General features: G+C 45.6%; 1 protein-coding gene across 2 annotated transcripts in view; it reads left to right on the forward strand.

The window, feature by feature from the left end:
- The window catches only part of LOC309530540 (secreted frizzled-related protein 2-like), a 31736-nt gene extending 6372 nt beyond the window's left edge, over positions 1-25364 (forward strand). The window contains exons 1-4 of one of the 2 annotated variants that reach the window (XM_082219571.1): positions 15948-16245; positions 19821-20335; positions 21596-21673; positions 24402-25364. In XM_082219571.1, coding sequence (XP_082075697.1) covers positions 19828-20335; positions 21596-21673; positions 24402-24712 — 897 coding nt within the window. In that variant the 5' untranslated portion in view covers positions 15948-16245; positions 19821-19827 and the 3' untranslated portion in view covers positions 24713-25364. Of the gene's footprint in view, positions 1-15947; positions 16246-19820; positions 20336-21595; positions 21674-24401 lie in introns of those variants that run through there. The other variant, XM_082219572.1, reaches the window with a different exon arrangement.
- Positions 25365-25787: the final 423 nt, after the last annotated feature.

A 25787-nucleotide genomic window follows, 5' to 3' on the forward strand; every position in this document is an offset into this window, starting at 1 on the left:
GAGAAGCAAAGCAGCTAGTAAGCCTGATCTTTATCGATCTGTTGCAACAGGGTGCTCCCCTCACACACACAGGAGGGAGGAGGAACCCAGAACAATGGCGCGCAAGGCCTTATATAGACAATTTAAATTCCCTGCCCTGGAGCTCAAGACCACCCCTCCATACATCATACATATATCACAGAAGGGGTGTAACCTAAGACCACCCCCACCCCAGATACATCATACCTATATCACAGAAAAGACAGTCTACAGCAGAAATCTGAGTGACACACGCAGGAGGGAGGAGGAACTGATAACCCAGGTGTGTCCACCCTTATATAGACATTTTTAATTGCCCGCCCTGGAGTTCAAGACCACTCCCAGATACATCATACCTACATCACAGAAAAGGTGGTCTACAGCAGAAATCTGAGTGTCTTGTTTATCTCGTCTGACAGGTTTACCTGTTAATGCTCACTTGATTGGATACCCTGGGGAGCCTGGCCAGTCTTCTGTAATGATAAATACTTAGTTCCTGAGCCAGGTCACAGGCTCACACCCTATTCATATCTTAAATGTGCCCTTAAGACAGGATTCATGAAGGAAAAAGACAATGGGCAGGTTTCCCACTTTGACCTTGCAGGGAAATAATTGACGTCAATTTGTTCAGGAGTTTTTTTCTCTAGGGTTTTCAGACATGTGGTTTATATATTTATGTATGTGTTTGCTTGGTACTTTTATGAACATTTATTACATATCTAAGACCTTAAAGGGACACGGGTGGCGCTGTGGGTTAAACCTCAGAGCCTAGGACTTGCCGATCAGAAGGTCGGCAGTTCAAATCCCCGCAACAGGGTGAGCTCCCGTTGCTCGGTCCCTGCTCCTGCCAACCTAGCAGTTCGAAAGCACATCAAAGTGCAAGTAGATAAATAGGTACCGCTCCAGCGGGAAGGTAAACGGTGTTTCCGTGCGCTGCTCTGGTTCGCCAGAAGCGGCTTAGCCATGCTGGCCACATGATCTGGAAGCTGTACGCCAGCTCCCTCGGCCAATAAAGCGAGATGACCGCCGCAACCCCAGAGTCGGCCAGGACTGGACCTAAATGGTCAGGGGTCCCTTTACCTTTAGACCTTAAAATTCTTATCACAGCGCTGTGCTAGAATTTGGAAAACCAAGGGGGAACCTATGGGAGTGCTAGCACTGTGAGCCCCTCCATCCTATGCTCAGGTTGCATAAATGTGTCAGTTAAATCACATATCCTAAAGACACAAGGAGGTCTCTACTGACCTCTTCCAAAGGAAACAGAACCCTGGAGTTGTAGCACCCTGCTTGTGGTTAACGCTTAGCTGGAATGAAATATTCAACGCAGCAATAGAGAAATTAAAATAATTATTTATTTGTCAGACAAATAAATGAGAGGCACAGTGGTATATGGTTACCAAGCTCTGGCCTGGCCTCCTGCCATTATGGCCAGCACTTATATTCCCTTAATCCAGCCCCCTTTGCTCCTCCTGTGGCTGCCTCTGTCCAATCAGCCTGGTTGAAATTCCTATTGGCTGATTGCTAGAACCAATCACAAAAAGATACACCCATATCCTCCTGTCCTTATATGGAACACAAAGAGCTATATATTGTTACATCTATAAATGACAAATAAGTAGTAATATATCTTACATGTGTCTCAACAAGGCATCTTAATTACCAGCTCACCTCTTGCCCTCCTTGCCCTATTGCCTTCTAAAACAAATGGTTAATCTTAAATTTTTATCTTAAACATATGTCAAGGATCTTGAGTTTCACATCAACATTGAAAGATCTCCTTCATTTGAAGGTTTCTAAACAAATGTCTGACAACTAATATATCAGGACTGCTCAGGACGGCGTCTCTTGTCTAGCAAGGGGGGCAAGACTGGTGGCTGACTTAATTTCAAAATACAACTCTTAGAACTATATGAAATCTAGCATTTCTTAAATCCTTTGCATAATTACATTTAAGACAATATATTTAATACATAACATAGGTAGCCTTTTAAAAGGAATAAGGCCTTTGTAAAGTAAAAAGGAACTCAGTAAAAAAACAGCTTCAAAAGAAGCCTCTCCAGTTTACAACCCCTCCTTCAGCCAGCTGCTTTTCCCATTAGACAAAAAGACTTGCTAGCTAGATGCTTCCCCATTTGGTCTTGGCCTTTTAACCTTAGAAAGAAGATCTGGGTCATTTACTGGGAGGCACATTGATATTATTTTACTATTTACCAACTATTAATTAAGTTTATCTCTGCCTTTTTTATCTTCTGTAACATGTAGGGTCAGTGTCCTGTAATTTCAGCTTTTACGACTTTGAGAATTGTTTTCTGCTATCAATCAAAGGGGCCCTTGTCTAGAAGAATAAACATTACCAAGGTTGTAAACTGCTGGTCTTCTGGCTTGAAACTTTTGAAAATCTTTAAGCTCTCTTTAATATACAAGCCCTGATCAAACATTAATAAAATGCAGGCTTATGCCTGATGCCTCATTCCCCCCTTTCAAGCTCAAGGACCTTCATCCCAAGTGTCCTTGATAGCTTGACCTTCATCATGTTCCTGAGGTAAAGCTCTGTATAGGGCCATGATATGAGGTAGAGTTTCATTTGAAACCATCTTGCTAATTGTACTTCTAAAACATGAAATGATACATGGCATCATACATAAAACCATTACCACTACTGTCAAGAAAAACAAGCAAGACAATAGTATCCCTTTGAGTCCTGTGACATTAGGTAACCAATTGGTGAGCCATCCCATATCCCATCCTTCCCATGTTTGTACTGGGACATGTGCTATATTCTCCATCTTTGTGGCCAACACACGGATTGCCTCACCATTATCTGAAATGTTAAAGCAACAGGCATTCCCTGTCAAGTTCAAGACTCCACATAGACCTCCCTGCTTGGCAAGTACATAATCCATTCCCATTTTCAGCTGCAAAATGGCGGCTCTACTTTCATCCAACTGTTGTGCAATAAGTCTCAAACTCTGGGCCGTTGCATTGGTTACAAGTTCCACTACTGCTTGCAATCGAATTATTCTGTTTAGATTATAAATAGGATCCCGTGCCCCTTGTATGAGCTCACCAGGATTCCAGGAGGCAGGATCATAATAGGCTATAATGCGCTCTGGTGGCCAATCATCAGTACCGCTCCAACTTTGGGTACTTCCTCCTGCTATATGAGAAATATCAGCGTTCCTTCGTGTTCGCTTGGCCAAATTAGTGGGCATAATCCACATTGGTGGTAATACCCATCCCAGGAAACAAGTCCCACTCCATTTGGAGGGGAGTTTCTTGTATGCCCATTCTCCACATATCCACCACAACCATCGGGTCTGAGGTTTTTGGTACGTGGAGTACAGAAGGCGAAATAGCAAAAGAGGTAGAGAGTTCACAGTGCAGTATGTTAGATTGCCTTTTTCTGTCACAGTTATGTTCCATACCACTTTCCATGCATGAATAAAAGGAGGTGCACAGGGCAAGGCATTCCGAATTCGATAGGTAGTACCGTGTGCCCAGGTATTCTTAATATTATCCCAAGTATAGCGACAATGAGAAGAGCCTATCATGATAGAATCAGCTGCATCTGATGATTTATGTACACAGAATTCCCCTTGTACAGGTATAACTCGTATTGGTTTAGTTGAGTTCCATCCGGGGAAATTCTGTATTTCTGTTTGTTGTGGTATTTCGCTTACCATACCAATGGCATCTAATGGTATCGGTAATAAGGGCATACCTCCCTCTGAATCATCTGGCCCAAGAGAGCAAACAAGGCAATTGGTCCTATTTGCAACATTGGCTACCATCTCAGCTAAACCTACCCACATATTGTGGTCATGGCGGAATCCATATTTAGTCAATTTGGTCAGATTCAAGGACCCTTCCCCTTTCCAAGGGATCAGGATTAATAATAAAATCATGTTGATGTCTAGCATATGCATTCCTTCCACAAAAGATTACCTTATTGTGATAGCAGATAAATATTAGTCCCAATATAATTCCCCCAGTGACAGAAATGGGGAACCACCAAGACCAAAACATATATCCCGAGGATCCCCAATGAGTAATATCTCTGATAATTGTTCCACAAGGGGGGGGGCAGTCAATTAATTGTATAAGAGAATCTTTCCTTTCACAATCGCTGGTTCTGATGCTCCTCAAGCTTCAGGCGTGCGCAGGTCAGCCAGCTTCCAGGTTGTGGCTGCAGCAGGCCGGTCGTCTAATGTTGCCCGTGACCTAGCCCGTTCCCGGTAGGGCTAGATACAGGGTTTTTTGGAGAGAGTCAGTTTAAGAGGATTAGAGGGGTCACCTTTGCACGTCCAACTGCCTTCGGACTTCTTCAAACGGGAGTGATGAATCCAGGGGGTCACCTCAGCTACCTTCACCGCTGTTGGAGTAGAGAGCAAGACGGTGTAAGGTCCACGCCACTTAGGTGCAAGTGGATCACGTTTCCACTCTTTCACCCATACGCTATCGCCAGCCTGGAACTGATGAATCGGCTCGGCAATGCTGCACGGCGTGCGCTCGAGGGCCCACCTGTTAAGAGAAACAAAAACACGGGAGAGAGATTGCACTTGTCCCTGTGTCACATGGTCTCCTATTTGTTTAAGGTCAGCTGAAATATCCTGAACAAAGGAGGGCGGTCTCCCATACAGGAGCTCAAAAGGTGACAACTTAAGTCTTTTTGTGGGTGCACACCGAACACGAAACAGTGTTATGGGTAACACATCTACCCATCCCAATCCCGTTTCCTGGGTTAATTTTGCCAATTGGGTTTTCAGAGTCCGATTCATTCTTTCAGTTTTCCCTGAACTCTGAGGCCTATAGGCTGCATGCAGTCTCCATTTCACTTGTAGGACTCGACATACTTCTTGTACTACTTGATCAATGAACGCCGGCCCATTGTCACTTCCAATGCATCTAGGTAACCCAAATCTCGGGATCAATTCAGTGAGGAGTCTCTTAGTTACCTCTCGTGCCTTTTCAGTTCGGGTGGGAAAAGCTTCAACCCATCCGGTAAGAGTATCCACAAACACAAGGAGATACTTGAATCCTTTAGAAGGGACCAGCTCTGTGAAGTCCACAATTAGGCTTTCCATGGGGACATATCCCACATGTTGGATTCCAGGAGGTTGTACCGGTCCCTGCCTGGGATTGTTTTTAGCACAAAGAACACATTTCTGTGAAATGCAAGTTGCTAATTGTGATAGATTAATAATATACAACTTCCGACTGAGACTCTCTCTGGTTGCAGTACCGCCAAGGTGAGTAGATTCATGATAATTTCTTACAATTGTGCCTGCTAGATGATGAGGTACATAAATCCTATTGTCCGGCAGGATCATCCAACCGTCCTTCACAACCGCTCCTTCCTGTTCAGCCCACTTCCTCTCTTCTGGGGTATAGTGAGGTTTAACTTCTTCTGGAACTACCTCTGGTATGAGGGCTGCTATAAATCCTCCCACAGGCTTTTGGGCTGCCTCTCGAGCTGCTTTGTCAGCAGCATGATTTCCTCTGGTTATTGGATCCCTTCCTCGTCCATGACCTTTGCAGTGCATTACAGCAATCTGTTCTGGAGCCCATACTGCTTCTAACAGGATTTCTACTTCAGGTCCATATTTCAAGGCCTTCCCGTGGGCTCCTATTAGACCTCTTTCTTTCCATAGAGCACCATGTGCATGCAGGGTTAAGAAGGCATATTTAGAATCAGTATAGATGTTTGCCTTACATCCGGCTGCCAATTGCAGAGCTCTAGTTAAACCTATAAGTTCAGCTTTTTGTGCTGAGGTGCCAGCAGGCAAAGCTTCAGCTTCCACAACTTCCTCATTGGTGACCACAGCATATCCTGCTCGTCTGGCACCTTCATGCAGGTAACTGCTACCATCAGTATAATATACAACATCTGGATTTTTCAATGGTTCATCTTTCAGATCGGGTCTACTGGAATAAACTTCATCCATTATTTGGAGACAATCATGTGATTCTTCATCATCTACCTCTGGTAGGGGCAGCAAAGTCGCTGGATTGAGCATATTCACTACTCGTAGATGAATCCTGGGATTTTCACACAATAGGCCTTGGTACCTAGCCATCCTTGGGTTCGTTAGCCAATAACTACCCTTATATTCCATGAGTGTCAGAACAGCATGAGGTACATTCACGTACATCGTCTGGCCGAAGGTAAATTTATCAGCTTCTTTGACAAGGCTTGCAGTGGCCGCTACTGCCCTTAGGCATGGAGGCCATCCTTTTGCTACTGAGTCCAATTGTTTTGACAAATAAGCTACTGGACGGTTCCAACTTCCTAATCTCTGGGTCAGGACTGCCGCTGCAATCCCATTCTGTTCATGTACATACAGCTGAAAGGGTTTTTCTGAATTAGGCAGTCCAAGGGCTGGGGCCTCCATAAGTCGTTGTTTGATAACTAAAAAGGCTTGTTGCTGCTCAGGTCCCCATACGAATGGGTCCTTTTCTGCACCTCGAGTGCTTTCATGTAAGGGCTTGGCCAGACTGCTGAAATCAGGTATCCATAGTCTACAAAACCCTGCTGTTCCCAGGAATCCTCTAAGTTGTTTCCTTGTGGTAGGTTCCTTGATAAGGCAAATAGCTTCTTTCCTCTCTGGTCTCAATGCTCGTTGTTGGTGTGAGATGTCAAAGCCCAAATATTTGACCTTTTCTAAACATAACTGTGCCTTTTTCTGGGAAACTCGATAGCCAGCTTGCCAGAGCAAGTGGAGCAGTTCCTCTGTACCTTCTTTACAGGTATCAAAATCCTTTGCTGCTAGTATAAGGTCATCTACATATTGCAGAACCACCTTTTCTCCAGGTATTGAGGGGTAACTTGTTAGATCCTTCGCCAAGGCAGTGCCAAATAAAGTTGGGGAATTTTTGAATCCCTGGGGCAATCTTGTCCAGGTTAGCTGGCCTTTTGTTCCTGTCAAAGGGTCTTCCCACTGGAAGGCAAATATAGGTTGGCTCTGTGGTGCCAGCCGGCAACAGAAGAATGCATCTTTCAAGTCCAATACAGTAAAAAATGTTGCTTCTGGTGGGATCAAACTCAGCAAGGTGTATGGGTTTGGTACATTTGGGTGCAAGGTCTCGATAGCCTGGTTTACGAGCCTCAAGTCCTGCACTGGCCTGTATTCATCTGTCCCAGGTTTTCGAACAGGCAAAAGGGGTGTGTTCCATTCTGATTGGCAGGGCTTAAGCAGACCATATTTTAATAGGCGGTCCAAATGTTTCTGGATGCCCTCTGCTGCTCGCCGGGGTAAAGGATATTGCTTTACAGATACAGGGGTAGCCATAGGTTTTAAGGTTACTACAATTGGAGCTATATTCTTGGCCATTCCTGGTGGGCTATTTTCGGCCCATACTCCTGGTGGCACCTGTAGGGTTCGGAGGAGCTTGTTTAACTCTGTATCCAATGTGGGTTGGACTTGCAGGGCTGACATTAGGCGCCATGATTGTTCCTTAGGTACTGAGAGGGAAATTATTCCTGCTGCCTTTGATGGCAGTTTCATTTCTGGACCTCGAGGAGTGAAGGTGATTTGGGCCTGCAATTTGGACAGCATATCTCTACCTAAGAGAGGTATTGGACACTCAGGTATATACAAAAACTGATGGGTTAAACGATGTCCCCCAATCTGGCATTCCAAAGGTTGGAGGAAAGACCTCTTAGCTGACTGACCAGTGGCACTTTTAATGACTACACTTTTGGATGCCTTTTTCTGCAATAGTTCTGGGAGTACTGAGTATTCAGCCCCAGTATCAATCATAAAGTCTATTAAATGGCTTCCTAATTGAATCGTGACCGTGGGCTCCTGGAAGCCTAACTTTATGGAGTCCGGTCGTTCCTAGTCTTGGGTAAAATCCTCCTCTGCCAGTCCAATGAAATTGTCTCTACTCTGTCCTTGTCCAGGTCTCTGATATCTTCCATTTCGGATCATTCCCCGTCCCCGTCCCTGGTTTCTTGGGCCAGAACCTGGGCCTGGGCCTGGGCGTACTTCTTCCAACCTCAGGGGTTCAGGACACTCCCGCTTCCAATGACCCTCCTTCTTGCAATTCGCACATTGATTCCTTCCCAGTGGTGGATTCCTTCCCCGCCCTCTTCCTCCATTTAAGGGGCGGTAGTCTTGCTTCACTGCTGTGGCCAGCATTACCATCTTTTCCTTCTGCCACTTCTTCTTCTCTTGCTTCTCAGCCTCATCCCTATTCCGATAAACTCGGCGTGCAATGGCCATAATTTGGCTCATCAGCATCCCTTCCCATCCTTCTGATTTCTGAATTTTCTTACGAATGTCGGAAGCGCACTGGGCCACAAATGTAGCAGTAATCATTCTGCTGTTTTCAGGGGCTTCAGGGTCAAAAGGAGTCCATATACGATAGGCTTCTTGCAGCCTCTCTAAAAAGTCTCCTGGACTCTCATTTGATTTCTGTTCTACTTCTGAGACTTTAGACATATTAGTGGGCTTCTGGCATGCCCTGCGGATACCTTGCACAAGCGTCTGGCGATAGGTGGTAAGTCTGGCCAGGTGAATTACATTGTTTGGATCCCAATTAGGATCTTCCAAGGGAAAGTGGTCTTGGAGATGACGGTCAATATTATAAATATTTCCCACTCTGGCCTGCTCACGCAAATATATCTGTGCCTTTTCAATTATGTCTCTCCTTTCCTCAGTGGTGAACAGAGTATTCAGGAGCTGGCGGCAATCTGTCCAAGTAGGACTATGAGTATTTATTATTGAAGTCACCAAGTCCATCATAGCCTGAGGTTTTTCTGCAAAAGATGGGGTGTGTGTTTTCCAATTCATCAGATCCGTAGTTGTGAATGGAATGTACTGGAGGGTCGAAGTTCGAGGTGGCCTTGGTCCGGGTTGCCCGTTAACCAGCACAGGCTCCTCAAGTGCATCAAATACTCTTCTGAGAGGGGCTAGTACGTGATCTTTCTCTTCGCTTTGCTCTAGGGGCCTCAAATCATAGGGGATGGTATTTGTCCCAAGGCGTTCTTTTAGCAGCCTTATACGCCTGGCTGTATTGCTTGCTGACCGATTAAGGTCTCCCTGTAACTTCTGTAATAATTCTCTAGGACTTGGATGTACAGGAGTTTGGGGTAGGCAATCAGTTATTCCACTAAAAGAGACTGTAGATGGAGTTCTACTGGGACTCACAGGTGGAATAACCACTTCTGCTTGGGCTTCATTATAGGCCTCCAATGCCTCCTGAAGATATTTATCATAATCTATCAAGGAATCAAGTTCTGTGACTCCAGCCCCATTATTCATTCCACTTTCTTGCCTTGGGGTTACAACTGGTGGAGTGTTTGGATTAGGCTCCCTTCGATGTGGAGCATAGGGTGGAGGTGGAAGCAGCTCTTCCTCTGGTCCCTCAAAAATGGGTTTGAGTTTATTTGGCAAGATTCCTTTCCTAGCTTCGGCTTTTACAGCCAATAATTTGCATCGTTGGACTTTGCATTCCCTTATCCATGGAGGATTTTTATTTAATGTGCTCAGCCAAGAATCTATATATGAAAATTGTTCTGGGCACCCTCCAGTTTCTTTGGCGATGTTAGACCAAAGTTTGCTTACTAAATTTATATCAAAGGTTCCTTGAGATGGCCATTCAGTATTTTGCTTCGGCCACTCTAATTCACATAACGTTCTCAGGCGCTCTGGCGTCATTTTGACTCCATATGCCCCTGAGAAGGCTTTCTTAAAATTATTTAACATACATTCAAGAGGTGTATTTCCCCCCTTTGAACCCCCAACTCCCATTGTATGGCCCTGTGAAGTATCCACTCAGTCACTCACACACACGCTTCGTGGGTTTCCTTGCCTGGTGAAGTCGCCTTACCAGGAACCGAAGTACTGCCCACTCCACACTCAGGTCAGCTACAGATTGCTCTGTACTTTCTCACACATACAATGCGCTAGATACTTCACCACACGCTACCTCCCATTCTTCCCTTTTCCCCCACCAGACCACCATCTGATATACCCAACCACCTAGCGTACTCAGTTCCCACTTACTGAGACGCAGAAGTTTGATCAAGACTTCTCTTCCTCCCAGTTAATTGGAGGGCCAAAAATCCCTTTGTGCACTTACCCTTGGTTGGTTCCGTTTCCCCCCGGTCCGTCGCCGCCAGTGAGCAGGGTATCAGACAGATGAGACTTCTGCGTTCCCCTGGAAAAAAACTTTCCAGTGCGCGCTGGGTAGGCAGTGAGTGGTCCTCTCTCTTGTACCCTGCCCAGTAGGGCGAAGGGGCTGCGTTCCAGCAGACCACTTATCCGAGTCGCAGGCACCATAAAATGTAGCACCCTGCTTGTGGTTAACGCTTAGCTGGAATGAAATATTCAACGCAGCAATAGAGAAATTAAAATAATTATTTATTTGTCAGACAAATAAATGAGAGGCACAGTGGTATATGGTTACCAAGCTCTGGCCTGGCCTCCTGCCATTATGGCCAGCACTTATATTCCCTTAATCCAGCCCCCTTTGCTCCTCCTGTGGCTGCCTCTGTCCAATCAGCCTGGTTGAAATTCCTATTGGCTGATTGCTAGAACCAATCACAAAAAGATACACCCATATCCTCCTGTCCTTATATGGAACACAAAGAGCTATATATTGTTACATCTATAAATGACAAATAAGTAGTAATATATCTTACATGTGTCTCAACAAGGCATCTTAATTACCAGCTCACCTCTTGCCCTCCTTGCCCTATTGCCTTCTAAAACAAATGGTTAATCTTAAATTTTTATCTTAAACATATGTCAAGGATCTTGAGTTTCACATCAACATTGAAAGATCTCCTTCATTTGAAGGTTTCTAAACAAATGTCTGACAACTAATATATCAGGACTGCTCAGGACGGCGTCTCTTGTCTAGCAAGGGGGGCAAGACTGGTGGCTGACTTAATTTCAAAATACAACTCTTAGAACTATATGAAATCTAGCATTTCTTAAATCCTTTGCATAATTACATTTAAGACAATATATTTAATACATAACATAGGTAGCCTTTTAAAAGGAATAAGGCCTTTGTAAAGTAAAAAGGAACTCAGTAAAAAAACAGCTTCAAAAGAAGCCTCTCCAGTTTACAACCCCTCCTTCAGCCAGCTGCTTTTCCCATTAGACAAAAAGACTTGCTAGCTAGATGCTTCCCCATTTGGTCTTGGCCTTTTAACCTTAGAAAGAAGATCTGGGTCATTTACTGGGAGGCACATTGATATTATTTTACTATTTACCAACTATTAATTAAGTTTATCTCTGCCTTTTTTATCTTCTGTAACATGTAGGGTCAGTGTCCTGTAATTTCAGCTTTTACGACTTTGAGAATTGTTTTCTGCTATCAATCAAAGGGGCCCTTGTCTAGAAGAATAAACATTACCAAGGTTGTAAACTGCTGGTCTTCTGGCTTGAAACTTTTGAAAATCTTTAAGCTCTCTTTAATATACAAGCCCTGATCAAACATTAATAAAATGCAGGCTTATGCCTGATGCCTCAGAGTCCCTTCCCCCTTGGAGACTGAGCCAGGTCACAGGCTCACACCCTATTCATATCTTAAATGTACCCTTAAGAAGGATTTGTGAAGGGAAAAGACAATGGGGAGGTTTCCCACTTTGACCTTGCAGAGAAATAATTGAGGTCAATTTATTCAGGACTTTTTTTCTGTGGGGTTTTCAGACATGCGGTTTATAAATCATAGAATCATAGAGTTGGAAGAGACCACAAGGGCCATCGAGTCCAACCCCCTGCCAAGCAGGAAACACCATCAGAGCACACCTGACATATGGTTGTCAAGCCTCTGCTTAAAGACCTCCAAAGTAGGAGACTCCACCACACTCCTTGGCAGCAAATTCCACTGTCGAACAGCTCTTACTGTCAGGAAGTTCTTCCTAAGGTTTAGGTGGAATCTTCTTTCTTGTAGTTTGGATCCATTGCTCCGTGTCCGCTTCTCTGGAGCAGCAGAAAACAACCTTTCTCCCTCCTCTATGTGACATCCTTTTATATATTTGAACATGGCTATCATATCACCCCTTAACCTCCTCTTCTCCAGGCTAAACATGCCCAGCTCCCTGAGCCATTCCTCATAAGGCATCGTTTCCAGGCCTTTGACCATTTTGGTTGCCCTCCTCTGGACACGTTCCAGTTTGTCAGTGTCCTTCTTGAACTGTGGTGCCCAGAACTGGACACAGTACTCCAGGTGAGGTCTGACCAGAGCAGAATACAGTGGCACCATTACTTCCCTTGATCTAGATGCTATACTCCTATTGATGCAGCCCAGAATTGCATTGGCTTTTTTAGCTGCCGCGTCACACTGTTGGCTCATGTCAAGTTTGTGGTCAACCAAGACTCCTAGATCCTTTTCACATGTACTGCTCTCAAGCCAGGTGTCCCCCATCTTGTATTTGTGCCTCTCATTTTTTTTGCCCAAGTGCAATACTTTACATTTCTCCCTGTTAAAATTCATCTTGTTTATGTATGTGTTTGCTTGGTACTTTTATGAACAGTTATTACATATCTAAGACCTTAAGACCACCTGGTCCAGCATCCTGTTCTCACAGTGGCCAGTCAGATGCCTCAATGAGAAGCCTGCAAGCAGGATCCGACCCCGAGAGCAATACTCTCCCCCCCTGCCGTTTCCTATAAGCATTTATGCACCACCATCTCATAAAATATCAGAGCAATGTACAGCACTGTGTACACGATGCCAACGAAAAACCATTAAAAACAGTGCAGAGTGTTTGTGAAAATGCCTGGCTAGAGATGTGTCAAAAGACTCTCTGCTGTCTTAGCCCTGGATGCTCAGAAAGGAGAGAGCTGCCTCCAGCTCTGGAAATGCTTGGGATGGAATGTGGGAGGGGGCGGCAGCCTTGAGAGATCGCTCTCGGCCAGGTGATGTTTGGGTTTCAGGTTGCAGCAGCCTCCTCCTCCCAGGAAGACATGCCCCAGTGAGATCACCCAGTGAAGCTTCAGGACAGACCAAAGGAAGCAGACCCTTCAAGACTCAGGGGTCAGCAAACTTTTTCAGCTGTAGGCCAGTCCACCTTCCCTCAGACCATGTGGGAGGTCGGACTATATTTGGGGGGGGGATGAATAAATTCCTCCGCCCCACAAATAACCCAGAGGTTAAAAGGACACATTCTACTCATGTAAAAACACGCTGATTCCTGGACTGTCCGCGGGCTGGATTGAGATGGCGATTGGTCCGCATCCGGCTCCCCGGGCCTTAGGTTGCCTATCCCTGCTCCTTTCCAGACTTTAAAAAACAACCCCTACAACAGCAATTTAACATGGATTTTACTATCTAACGAGACCATTGATCCATAAAATGAAAGCAATAATCAATGTTTGGTACTATAAAATAAATAAGACAGTATTGTAGAATGTAGATGATAAAGATTAAAATTATTTTTTTCCTTACCTGCACTGATGATAGTCATTGTTTGGATGGGGGGCTTTTATCCATTTCCGCAGTCACACAATCAATAGCTGAACTGGGTTCCACAGCCACAAAAGCAAACTAACCAAAAAAGCCTCAAAAACAAAAGCACCAAACTTAACCCGTTCCAGAAGTCCGTTTGACTTCCAAAATGTTTGAAAACTAAGGCGCAGCTTCTGATTGATGCAGGTGCTCCAGAAACAATAGCCGACAGCTGCGTCGGATGTTCAGCTTCCAAAAAACGTTCAAAAGCCGGAACACTTACTTTTGGGTTTTTGGTGTTTGGGAACCAAGGTGTTTGAGAACCAAGGTATACCACTGCATGTAGTTTGGAAAAGGACAGCCATATTCTTCGATGTTGACTCAAGATGATGAACCGAAACATGACAAGTATCACCTCTTTTTCTCCATGAATGAATCCCTTTGTCCTTTAATCTTTATGTACACAGGTTCATCAGCCCTTATTCCAATTAAGTGACCTTCCCTCTCCACTGCACGCTGTCCTCACATTTTTAAGCATTACCCTAAGTACACAAGAAGAGTCCATCTAATTCAGTATCCTGCTTTCACCGTGGCCAGCCTGATGCCTGTGGAAAACATGCAAGCAAGACTCCAGCGCAAGGTTATTCTCCCCACCTGCAAATGATATTCAGAGACATACTGCCTCTGGCCACAAAGCCATTGTGGCTACTAGCCCTTGTCTGCCTTCGCCATTAACTTGCTTAGTCCTCTTTTAAAGCCATCCAGGTTGGTGGCCATCACTGTTTCCTGTGGGAGAGAGTTCCACAGTTTAACCCTGTGCTGCATGAAGAAGGAAGAACTACCCAACAGTAAGAGCTGTTCGACAGTGGAATTTGCTGCCAAGGAGTGTGGTGGACTCTCCTACTTTGGAGGTCTTTAAGCAGAGGCTTGACAACCATATGTCAGGAGTGCTCTGGTGGTGTTTCCTGCTTGGCAGGGGGTTGGACTCGATGGCCCTTGTGGTCTCTTCCAACTCTATGATAATAATAATAATAATAATAATAATAATAATAATAATAATAATTTATTATTTATACTCCGCCCATCTGGCTGGGCTTCCCCAGCCACTCTGGGCGGCTTCCAAAAGAATATTAAAATACTATAATACATCAAACATTAAAAGCTTCCCGAAACAGGGCTGCCTTCAGATGTCTTCTAAAAGCCTGGTAGTTGTTGTTCTCTTTGACATCTGGTGGGAGGGTGTTCCACAGGGAGGGCGCCACTACCGAGAAGGCCCTCTGCCTGCTTCCCTGTAACTTGGCTTCTCGCAGTGAGGGAACCGCCAGAAGGCCCTTGGAGCTGGACCTCAGTGTCAGGGCAGAATGATGGGGGAGGAGACGCTCCTTCAGATATACTGGACCAAGGCCGTTTAGGGCTTTAAAGGTCAGCACCAGCACTTTGAATTGTGCTTGGAAATGATTCTATGATTCTAAGAAGTCCCTTTTTTTATCTGTGCTGGATTTCCCAACATTCAGCGTCACCGAATGTTCACCGGTTCCAGTATTATGAGAGAGGGGGAACAACTTTATTCTGTCCACTTCCTCCATGCCTGGCACAACTGCATAAACCTTTGCCATGTTGTCTCACGCTCGCCTTTCCTCTAAACTACAAAGTCTCAAAGCTGACTTCATTTCATAGGAGAGACACTCTATTGTTAATCATTTTGGACAACGCTTTCTGAACCTTTTCCAACTCTACAATAATATTTTAGAGGTAAAACAACCAGAACTGTCCACAGTACTCAAAATGCAGTCACACAATAGACTCGCATAATGGCACTGTGATATCGGCAGTTTTAATTGTCTTTCCTAATTATCTCTAACATGGGATTTGCCTGTTTCACTGGGTTGACATTTTCACTGAGCTCTCTGCTGTGAACCCAAACTCCTGTCCATCACCACCAGTTCAGGCCCTGTGAGTCAATATGTGAAATTAGGAATATATATATATATATGTGTGTGTATGTATGTATGTATATATATATATTGCACCGACGCACATCATTTTAAACTTGTTTGCACTGAATTGCATTTGCCATTTGACCACCTCCAACGGAGAGCTCCTTTATTCATGCAGATGTTGGACTTCCCTCAGGGTAGATTTCACTAATTGACTTATTCACCTTGGCAAGAGAAAAGAGGAGAAAACAGTGATTGTAAGGCGGAGGCCCTAGACAACTGGGAGGAAGCCCCCTGAAGTGGGATACATGTCAGACTAAGTATGCAGACTAAATGCGCTCGGGGGCAAGAGGAGGCAGCTTTTGAGAAGCGAATTCCTCCTTATCTAGGCTTTTAAGGAAATGCATCGCTGTTTGGGGTCTCCCCCCTTCTCTTCTCTTCTCTTGAAGTTTTCAACCTCTTTTTCCTCTGATGGCTGGGAGAGATAGTGGCTTTTGCTCTGAAGTGAGTTGTGGGTTTTTTTTGCTTTCCAAGGCAGAAACCATTTAGCATGGCATATGTGCCTTAGCCAAAACTAGGAGGAGAAGGAGGGGGACCTCAGTTTGGGTGGGTGGGGGGAACAAACAGCCTCCAGATCTAAGTTTATTGTTCTGGAGAGAGAACTGAGGTATAATTACAGGGTGGTGTGGGTTCTCTCCCCCCCCCCTCCGCCTTTTACAGCCCTTTTGTGAGCCCCACCGGATTCCCTGCAGTTAAACTCCCCCGTCTTGCTCATTCAAGACCAAACGCATCCCTGGCGGCTGCTGCTGCAGCCTCGCCTCTCCAGAGGACCTGAAAACATCCTGGCTTCAGGAGGGCTTCCTGCCCAGCCAGACCCAGCCAGGTAAAACCTTAACTTTGGGAGGCTCTTCTCCAAGGGGGTGAAAGTCAGACGGAGGGCAAAGGGCTGAAGCAGAACCCCAGACTGAGGGGAAGCTTGCGAGCGTGGAACCAGGCGCAAATTGCGGAGCTGCAGAAAAGGAGTTTGTGGCTCAGAGGCAGGGCAGCTGCTTGGCTTGCAGAAGGAGGAGGCGGGTGTCGCACCCCAACCCCACCCCACGCATCTCCAGGCAGGGCTGGGAATGCTCCCTCTCCACAAAGCCCGGGGGGGGGACACTGCCAGGCTGGGTGGGCAATTCGGAGCCAAATGGACCGATGTCCCATCTCTTGCAGGGGCGCAACTAGTGCCAGCGCCTTCCGTCAAGAGTTTGGGTGTAATCTTTGACATCTCCCTTTCCATGGAGGCGCAGATTGCAGCTATAACAAAGGCGGCATTTTCCCATCTCCGCCAGGCTAAGCAGTTGGTCCCTTATCTCTCTCGCCCTGAGCTCGCCACTGTCATCCATGCGACGGTCTCCTCCAGGCTTGACTGTTGTAACTCGCTGTATGTGGGGCTGCCCTTGAAAGTGACCCAGAAACTCCAGCGGGTGCAGAGTGCTGCAGCGAGGTTCCATGGGAGCATATTCACCCAGTGCTATACCAGCTACACTGGCTCCCAGTGGAGTACAGGATCAGGTTTAAGGTGCTGGTTTTAACCTTCAAAGCCCTATACGGCCTAGGACCCTCGTACCTACGGGACCGCCTCTCCTGGTATGTCCCACAGAGGACCTTATGGTCTACAAATAACAACACCCTGAAGATCCCAATGCCCAGGGAGATTAGACTGGCCTTGACCGGAGCCAGGGCCTTTTTGGTCGTGGCCCCAGCCTGGTGGAACGCTCTCTCACAAGAGACCAGGGCCCCGCAAGATTTGACATCTTTTTGCAGGGCCTGCAAGACAGAACTGTTCCACCAGGCCTTTGGCCAGGGTTCAGTCTGACTCATTTTCTCAAGTACAAAGGAGGTTTCCCAGCCCGCTCACAGGTCCTTATAATATCAGTGGAAATAGTTGGTCCTGGCGAATATTAACCGCTTTCAATTTAAACTTGAGGATGGCCATTTGTCCAGTCTAATTTTAATTTTAATTTATTTGAAATAATTTTGGGATGCACTTTAATAAATTGTTTGTTTGTTTTTATTTATATTGTGTTTTTATTTGATGTTAGCCGCTCTGAGCCCAGCTTTGGCAGGGGAGGGCGGGATACAAATTATTATTATTATTATTATTATTATTATTATTATTGGGAATGTTGGGCTAAGGGAACCATATGTTATGGTTCTCTTATGGGGCAACACATAGAATTTCAGAGTTGGAAGGGGACCCAGAGGATCATCCAGTCCAACCCTCAGCAATATGCAGCTGTCCCATATGGGGATCGAACCTGCAACTTTGGTGTTATCAGCACCACTGCTCTAACCAACTGGCTAGAGTAGGCTTCCTCAACCTTCGCCCTCTGTTTTTGACCTACAACTCCCATGACCCCTAGCTAGCAGGACCAGCGGTCAGGGATGATGGGAATTGTAGTCTCAAAACATCTGGACCAGGTCTATAGACTGGAAAGAGAAGCTGCTGAATTGCAACTCATTACCAAACTTAAAACCATGGAGAGACCTGGTTTGAACAAAGACATTGGATTCTTATCTCATTATACATGACTAAGCCATTTTTCACCTTCTCACCCCTTGCCTTTTCCTGTAAGACCTATTACAGTCGTTAAGAGTCGTCAACAGGCTCATCTCAGCTATCTGCCAATCTCCCATTCCCACCACCCTTCTGAGTAATACCCCTCCCCACCTTCTCACTATATAGAAGGATCTGGCAACTTCTGTTTCAGTGTATCTGAAGAAGTGTGCATGCACACGAAAGCTCATACCAAGAACTAACTTAGTTGGTCTTTAAGGTGCTACTGGAAGGAATTTTTTTATTTTAACATATTTATACAATAACATCAAACCTAAAAACATAAAGATGAAAATAAGTACACCACATTATTTCTCTATCTTCTACACATTTTCTAATACTAATGATGTGAATGTCTATTTAAATCCTGCCATCAAGTCTATAGACTTTCTTTGTTTCTGCAAGTAGAATATAAATGGTTCCCATTCTTTTTCAAAGTGTCTGTTGCCTTTTTCTCTTAGTCTGTCTGCCATTTTTGCCAGTTCTGCATAGTTCATCAACTTCTCTTGCCATTGTTCTTTAGTTGGTATTTCTCCAGTCTTCCAATTTTGTGCAATCAACATTCTTGCAGCTGTAGTGGCATACATAAATAAAGTCCTCTTTTCTTTCAGTATATCTTGGCCTAAAATACCTAGTAGAAAGGCGTCTGGTGTGTTTTTTTTACAAACGTTATTTTTAACATTTTCTTCAACTCATTATATATCATTTCCCAATAAGCTTTTACCTTTTTGCAATCCCACCACATATGATAAAACGTACCTTCTGCTTCGCACCTCCAACGCTTTCTTTTTTTATACATTTTTGCCAATTTAACTGGTGATATATACCATCTATACATCATTTTCATATAATCCTCTCTCAATAATATGCAATCTGTAAATTCCAAGTTTATTTTCCAGAACCCTGCTCCTCCTTGCTTAGCCCCCAAACCTCTCTCCCATCCCTGCCTCGATCGCACCCTCAGAGCTGTTCAATAGATAACGGCAGGTGTAATCATCTCATAATACTAATTATTATGAATGGCCTCTTGGGAAAAGCTTTGGAGAAATGACTTAAAGTTTACAGCTTTCTACACTTTAAAAGAAAATTCTATGAAGATGTTCTACCGATGGTACATTACAGCAAGCAAGCTGGCAAAAATGTATAAAACCAGCTCAAATCTTTGCTGGAGATGTAAAGAATCAGAGGGAACAATGTATGGAAATGTAATAAAGATTTTAAAAAACTTTTGGGAAATCATTTCTAATGAACTTTCAAAAATGTTCAAATCAAAAAGCTGGGAGCCTTCTCGTTAGTTATTATTGCTGCAGACATAGCGAAAGAATTAAGAAAGGTATTTATGTACATAACTGCTGTGGCGAGAATGTTAATAGCTAGACAGTGGAAGGGAGATAAAATACCAACTAAATTGGAATGGCAGGTGAAGTTATTTGAATATATAGACTTGGCAAAGATGATAGGGAAAATTAGGAATCAGACAAACCAAGAATTTAACAAAGAATGGGATTGATTCAAATTATATTTAAAAGAACATTGTTCTCAGATAAAATCTTTGACATGTTTTGAATAACTTCTGCAATGATATGTTCTACCAAGAATGTGGACAATTAACAATAAGTTAAAAAACATGCAATTATGCAGTCAACAAGATAATGATGGACCCCTATTGAGGATGGCGGAAGTCCCGATATATGGAAGAATTTTATTTTATATGGGAAAATTTCTTTGTATGTGAGGTGTTTAGTTTTCTTTTCTGTTCTTTTGTGGTGGAGGGAACACTTCCTTCCAGGTTTCCGGTGTTTGAGTACCAAGGCGTTTAAGAACCAAGGTACCACTGTAGTTCTCTCTTTCCCCTCCAGGCTCCTGATGGAGGTCCCAATCCCGCTTGCTCTCCTCCTGGCCGCCTGGAGCTGCTCCTTCCCCTCCTCCTGCTCCTCCTCGCCCTCCTTCGCCTACCAGCTGGCGCAGCTGAGCAGCCGCCGCAGCAGCTGCAAGCCCGTGCCCAGCAGCATGAGCCTGTGCCACGGCGTGGGCTACAGCGAGATGCGCCTGCCCAACCTCCTGGGCCACGAGACCATGAAGGAGGCGCTGCAGCAGGCCGCCTCCTGGGTGCCCCTCCTCACCAAGCAGTGCCACCGAGACACCAAGAAGTTCCTCTGCTCTCTCTTCGCCCCCGTCTGCATCAGCGAGCTGGACGAGCCCATCTTCCCCTGCCGCTCCCTCTGCGAGGCCGTCCGGGACGGCTGCACCCCCGTCATGGCCGCCTTTGGCTTCCCCTGGCCAGAGATGCTCAACTGCAGCCGCTTCCCCCGGGGGAACGAGCTCTGCGTCCCGCCTGCCGGCCCGGCCGACAGGGTGCGGCTCCCAAAAGAAGGTAGGCGAGAGGTGAGCGGGCCGGGTGGCCGGGGCGGGAAAGTGCCCGGGAGGTCCAGGGCAAGGGGCACAAGCAGCCCAGTTCTCCCTTCCCTCTGAGCTGCCTTTCCCCCCTCACTGCTTCCCTCAGAGGGTCGGACAAGGACTTGGGAGACATGGGTTCGAATAACACACCCTGCCTCGGCCATGAAGTTCCCTTGGGGACACTTTGCTGTGCGATAGGAATTTTGAGGTCTTAGATATATGTTAAATGTTCTTACGTGGACCAACCAAGCACGTACATAGATCAGCACAGGAAGACCGACCTGAAACCATTTTTGATTCCCAAACTGACCAAATGTATTCTCTACAAGGTCAATGGAAAAGCCTCCCCATTGTCTTTTCCTTCACAAATCCTGTCTTAAGGGCACATTTAACCTGTGACCTGGCTCAGGAACTAAGTATTTATCATTACAGAAGACTGGCCAGGCTCCCCAGGGTATCCAATCAAGTGAGGATTAACAGGTAAACCTGTCAGACGAGATAAACAAGACACTCAGATTTCTGCTGTAGACCACCTTTTCTGTGACGTAGGTATGATGTATCTGGGGGTGGTCTTGAACTCCAGGGCGGGCAATTTAAAATGTCTATATAAGGGCGGACACACCTGGGTTCTGGGTTCCTCCTCCCTCCTGCTTGGGGTGCGTGAGGACCCTGTTGCAACAGTTCAAGAGCCGCTTTGCTTCTCAATATTCTCTGCTTGGCCTCTGTTATTTTCTCCTACCAATAGGGAACCCACGTAAGGACTCTATACGGGCTCTTGGATACCCCATAAGGGGAAAAAAGGCATATTTTTGTTTACAACAGCTGGCTTCTCTCAGCCCAATCTACCTCACAAAGTTGTTGTTGTGGTTTTAAGCGAGGAGGGGAAAGAACTGCGTGCAGTACCTTGAGCTCCTTGGAGAGGCAGGACAGACGTATTATTTCCTTAAGCAAGTGCAACAGACAAAACAGAAACGCAAGACATAAAATAAATCAGTGCGTCAATGCGACCCGGTCAATTGGGTACCTGCCCCGACAGATATCAGCATATGTATGCTGGGATTCAATTGGGAAAGGCAGCATCCATTTCTGAGCACCTCAATTGAAGAAGGATGTTGAGAAGCTGGAAGGTGTGCAGAGGAGGGCGACCAAGATGGACCAAGCGCCCGGGATACATACCTGATGAGGAACGGTTGAAGGAGCTGGGTATATTTAGGATATATCTCCTTTGCTCCTCCAGACACAGTGTGTGCGGCCTGTCTGCATACTGAGATTGGGGAGAAGGAATTCCTGGAGAACGTCTGCAGCCAGGACTTTGGTGAGTCTCTCGTTCTGTCTGCTGGCCGGGGGAAAGTGGTGCTGTATGTCTGGGGAGAAAAAATCACGTGAATGGAAAACCGCCCAGAAGTGCAATGGCACTTCCTTCTCTTCTCCTTCAACCCCCAAATTACTGAGGGATCCCCAGAAGTGGTTTGGGAAGTGCCTGGGGAGAGAAGAAGGAAGGCCAATTCATTCATTGCACTCACGAATGTTGTTCAACTGGCGCATTGACTCGGAGTATGCTCCCGTTACCAATTATTCCGCATCTTTTATTCCCCTTCCTCCCCCCCCCTTTTTGTGAAGATTACCCGCTCTGAGATCCCACAGTTAATTCTCCCCTGGTCTCCTCACTGGCCCAAATAGGACTAATTTAACCAGCTAGCCCTGGTGATCATCTAATGCTTATTGGATGGATTTCCCCCCTAAATTGATTTTTGAATTCTGAATTTATTGTTAATCACATTTTATACTGCATTTTACACTGTTTTTTGTTGCAACAATTAAGTGTTTTAAATTTCTTGTTAGCCGCCCTGAGCCCGGTTTTCTGAACCAGGAAGGGTGGGGTATAAATAAATATTTATTATTATTTTTTTATTATCTAATTTTTGAAGCCACATTCGCAAGACGTTCAGCAAAATCCATATCGGTTTTGTAGTTTCTTGGCTAGTGCTGCTTTTTGATGCCCCCCCCCCTCATCAAACCAATTACAAAACTGGATACGGGGTAAGCCATAATGTAGACACCCCCTAACAGCCATTATGCTGGTGCATTTGACAGCTTCGTGAACATCGGGCGGGTGGGGAGAGGTTGGGGTGGAGGCAACTCCAAAAAAGTCCTGCACGTTTGGTGAAGGCATACCCCACCCCCCTTCTGATGTGAACCGCTCTGAGATCTTTAGAGGGCTGGTAGTATATTTGACTGATAAATAAATAAATAACAGAAAACACCTCTCTGTGCAAACGCAGCTTGAAATGCAACAGTGGATGGAATGATACTGCTGTGTTTCAAGCCACGAATGTGAATGTAATCAGCATCTACAACCCTGCCTGCCTGCCTGCCCCAAATTAGCCATGGTTCGTGCATTGCGGGGGGTTGGGGGTTGGACTAGATTACCTTTGGGTCCCTCCCAACCTTGTAATTCTATGAGGAGCAGTGCCGGATAACAAGCTATAGCTTAGGGCCCCACTCTCTTGGGGGCCCCCAAAAAATATAAAGGGGGAAAAACCTTTCCAAAATATAAGATAAAAAACAAATAAAATAAAAGCTACATACAGCAACAGTGTTTTATGTTGTGTAGGCTCCTATGATGGAAGTCATGGGCCCTGCCTGCTAGCCTGCTCCCTAAAATATCACTGGTTTGCTCATTTCTATATAAAGGGTGCCTACATGCTGTGGGTTAAACCACAGAGCCTAGGACTTGCCGATCAGAAGGTCGGTGGTTCGAATCCCCGCGACAGGGTGAGCGCCCGTTGCTCAGTCCCTGCTCCTGCCAACCTAGCAGTTCGAAAGCATGAAGTGCAAGTAGATAAATAGGTACCACTCCAGCGGGAAGGTAAACGGCATTTCCGTGCGCTGCTCCGGTTCTCCAGAAGCAGCTGAGTCATGTTGGCCACATGACCCGGAAGCTGTATGCCGGCTCCCTCGGCCACTAAAGCGAGATGAGCGCCGCAACCCCAGAGTCTGTCACGACTGGACCTAATGGTCAGGGGCCCCTTTACCTTTACTTTTACATTCTGCTATTTATAATTATTAGTAGTTTGCATCATATATTTACAGCTATTATTATTTCATGCTATAGCAAGATTCTAGAGACTAGGTTATGAGTCTTTGCCAATTGTGTTTCTAAAGGAACTTTTGTTATCGCCAAATGCCAATGTGTTTGCATTATTAAGTTTGTTGCGAATAAAAAATCATTTTAAGTTAGAGCTTAATAATTATTTCACTATTAATGTACTTCTTCCTAACTGTATTTCAGTTCCACAGTCACTTTGATAAAATGCCTATTTTGTTATGTGCAAATGGCTTTAGATACCTATTGGGTCCATAAATGACCATATAGCATATATTCAACACAAAAAGCAGCGACAATTTTGTTGTTGACAAAGGACAGCTGGACATATAAAGTGCCCCATTACCTTCAGTAGCTTAGGGCATCATCAAACCGAAATCCAGCCCTGGTGAAGAGGTATATGGAGGTCAGGGTGGGGGGTCCTAGCCAATGGCCACCAGAAATGGTACAGGCATAGCTGCCAACTTTTCTCTTTTTTAAAGGGATATTCCCTTACAGTGGTGCCCCACAAGACGAATGCCTCGCAAGACGAAAAACTCGCTAGACAAAAGGGTTTTTCGGTTTTGCGTTGCTTCGCTAGACAAATTTCACTATGGGCTTGCTTCGCAAGACGAAAACGTCTTGCGCATTTTTTTTTAAAGCCGCTTGAAGAGGCGCAGTTGCGACGGACCGTGCTTCGCAAGACGAAAAACATCGCAAGACGAAAAGACTCGCGGAACAAATTCTTTTCGTCTTGCGAGGCGCCACTGTATTCCAAATAGGATTCCTCACAAGAAAAGGGAAAAGTTGACAGCTATGAGTACAGGAATTGCAGGGGCAGCTCTTGACAGCAGGGAGCGAGGTGGGTAAAACAGGAGAGGGGGAAAACCCAACTTGCAGAGGAGCCTACCTATTAACCCTGTCTCTCCCCCCCCCCACTTCTCCCTGTCTCCCGCAGCCTTAAAAATGAGCATCAAATCTTCATCTGCCATCGACGGGGACCTCCAGGTGACCCCTGACCTCCGGGGGCGCACCCTTTACAGGCAGGACGGCTGGTCGGAGGAAGAGCTGAAGAAGCCGGTTCTGTGGCTGACCGACGGAGAGGCCTGCTCCTGCGAGGAAGTGACGGTGGCAGGGCCTGGGTCCGTGGTCCTTGCCATGGGGCACAGGGTAGCTGGCCGGCTCGTCCTCTCCTGGGTCAGGAGGTGGCGGCGGGGGGAGAAGGAGCTGAAGAAGTTCACCAGGGCCGTGCGGAAAATGCAGTGTTAAGAAGAGGCGGCCGTGTTTCCTCCTCCCCTCCCCTCCCCTCCCGACCAGGTTCTGCAATTTATCTTCTGCTGCAGAATTGCTGCATCACAGGGGGCTGGGATGGATGACCTTGTGGGGTCCCTTCCAACTTTGCACGTCTATGATTTAAGCTAGACAATGCGTTTAGATTTAGCCGGGCTTCTGGTGTGCCCGACACTTCATATTAGAATATGGTATCTAATATTGGATAAAAGTTCACTGGCGAGGGGTTGGGGAAGGTGGCCTTTGTTGGACGCCAGAAACGCAGAGGTGGCCTGAGCTGATGCAACTTGGCAGAGGCGAGGCGTTGAAGAGCAGAAATTATGCTCAGTTTCAGGCACAAAAGCAACTTCCTTTCCTAGCCAAAAGGCCTCTCATGCCAGCCAGTTTCCGGCTCTAGGGTGCCACCACTCCAAACTTCCATCCAGATTAGAATTTGCCTCTGCGTGGAAACGGCAGTGCTAAAGACATTTGTCCCTCCCCAGCCTCAAATTAGTAGACTACTGGGGGGGGTGATATTTCCCCCGAAATCCAGCATTTTATATTGCGTGTTTGCATTTCGTGGCTTGTTTATCCACTAAAACGTTTGTTATAACACATGAATCAATAAATATACGGTCGTTTGTGAACGTTCCTTCTTGGTTTCTAACGTTAAATAAATTGGAGTTCTTGTTATTAAATATACCAATAAAAAAGCACACCAAGAACTCAGGCCACACGTAGTTGTTATCTCTGAGAAACATAGAAAATAACAGGATATATTTATCCGAAAGTCTTCAAACTTACACGACCCTTTTAAAAATTAGCTGATGAAGGTGAATACGTCGAAACAGGGCCCTGTCCTGGTTTCTCATCCATAACTGACTTCTGCCTTCTCCTCAATGATTGAAACTCAGACCTTCACGTCGAATCTGACTATGGACTAACATGAACTTATCTCTGCTCATAAACTCTTATCTCTAATTCTGTAACGAATTATGGTGTTATACATATCTTTATGAGTTTGAGTTTCTAATCTCTGTTAGAGTTTGTAATCTCTATTTGAGTTTGTAATCCT

Source organism: Podarcis vaucheri, assembly GCF_965113315.1.
Source record: "Podarcis vaucheri genome assembly, chromosome: 4".
Classification (NCBI taxonomy): Eukaryota; Metazoa; Chordata; class Lepidosauria; order Squamata; family Lacertidae; genus Podarcis; species Podarcis vaucheri.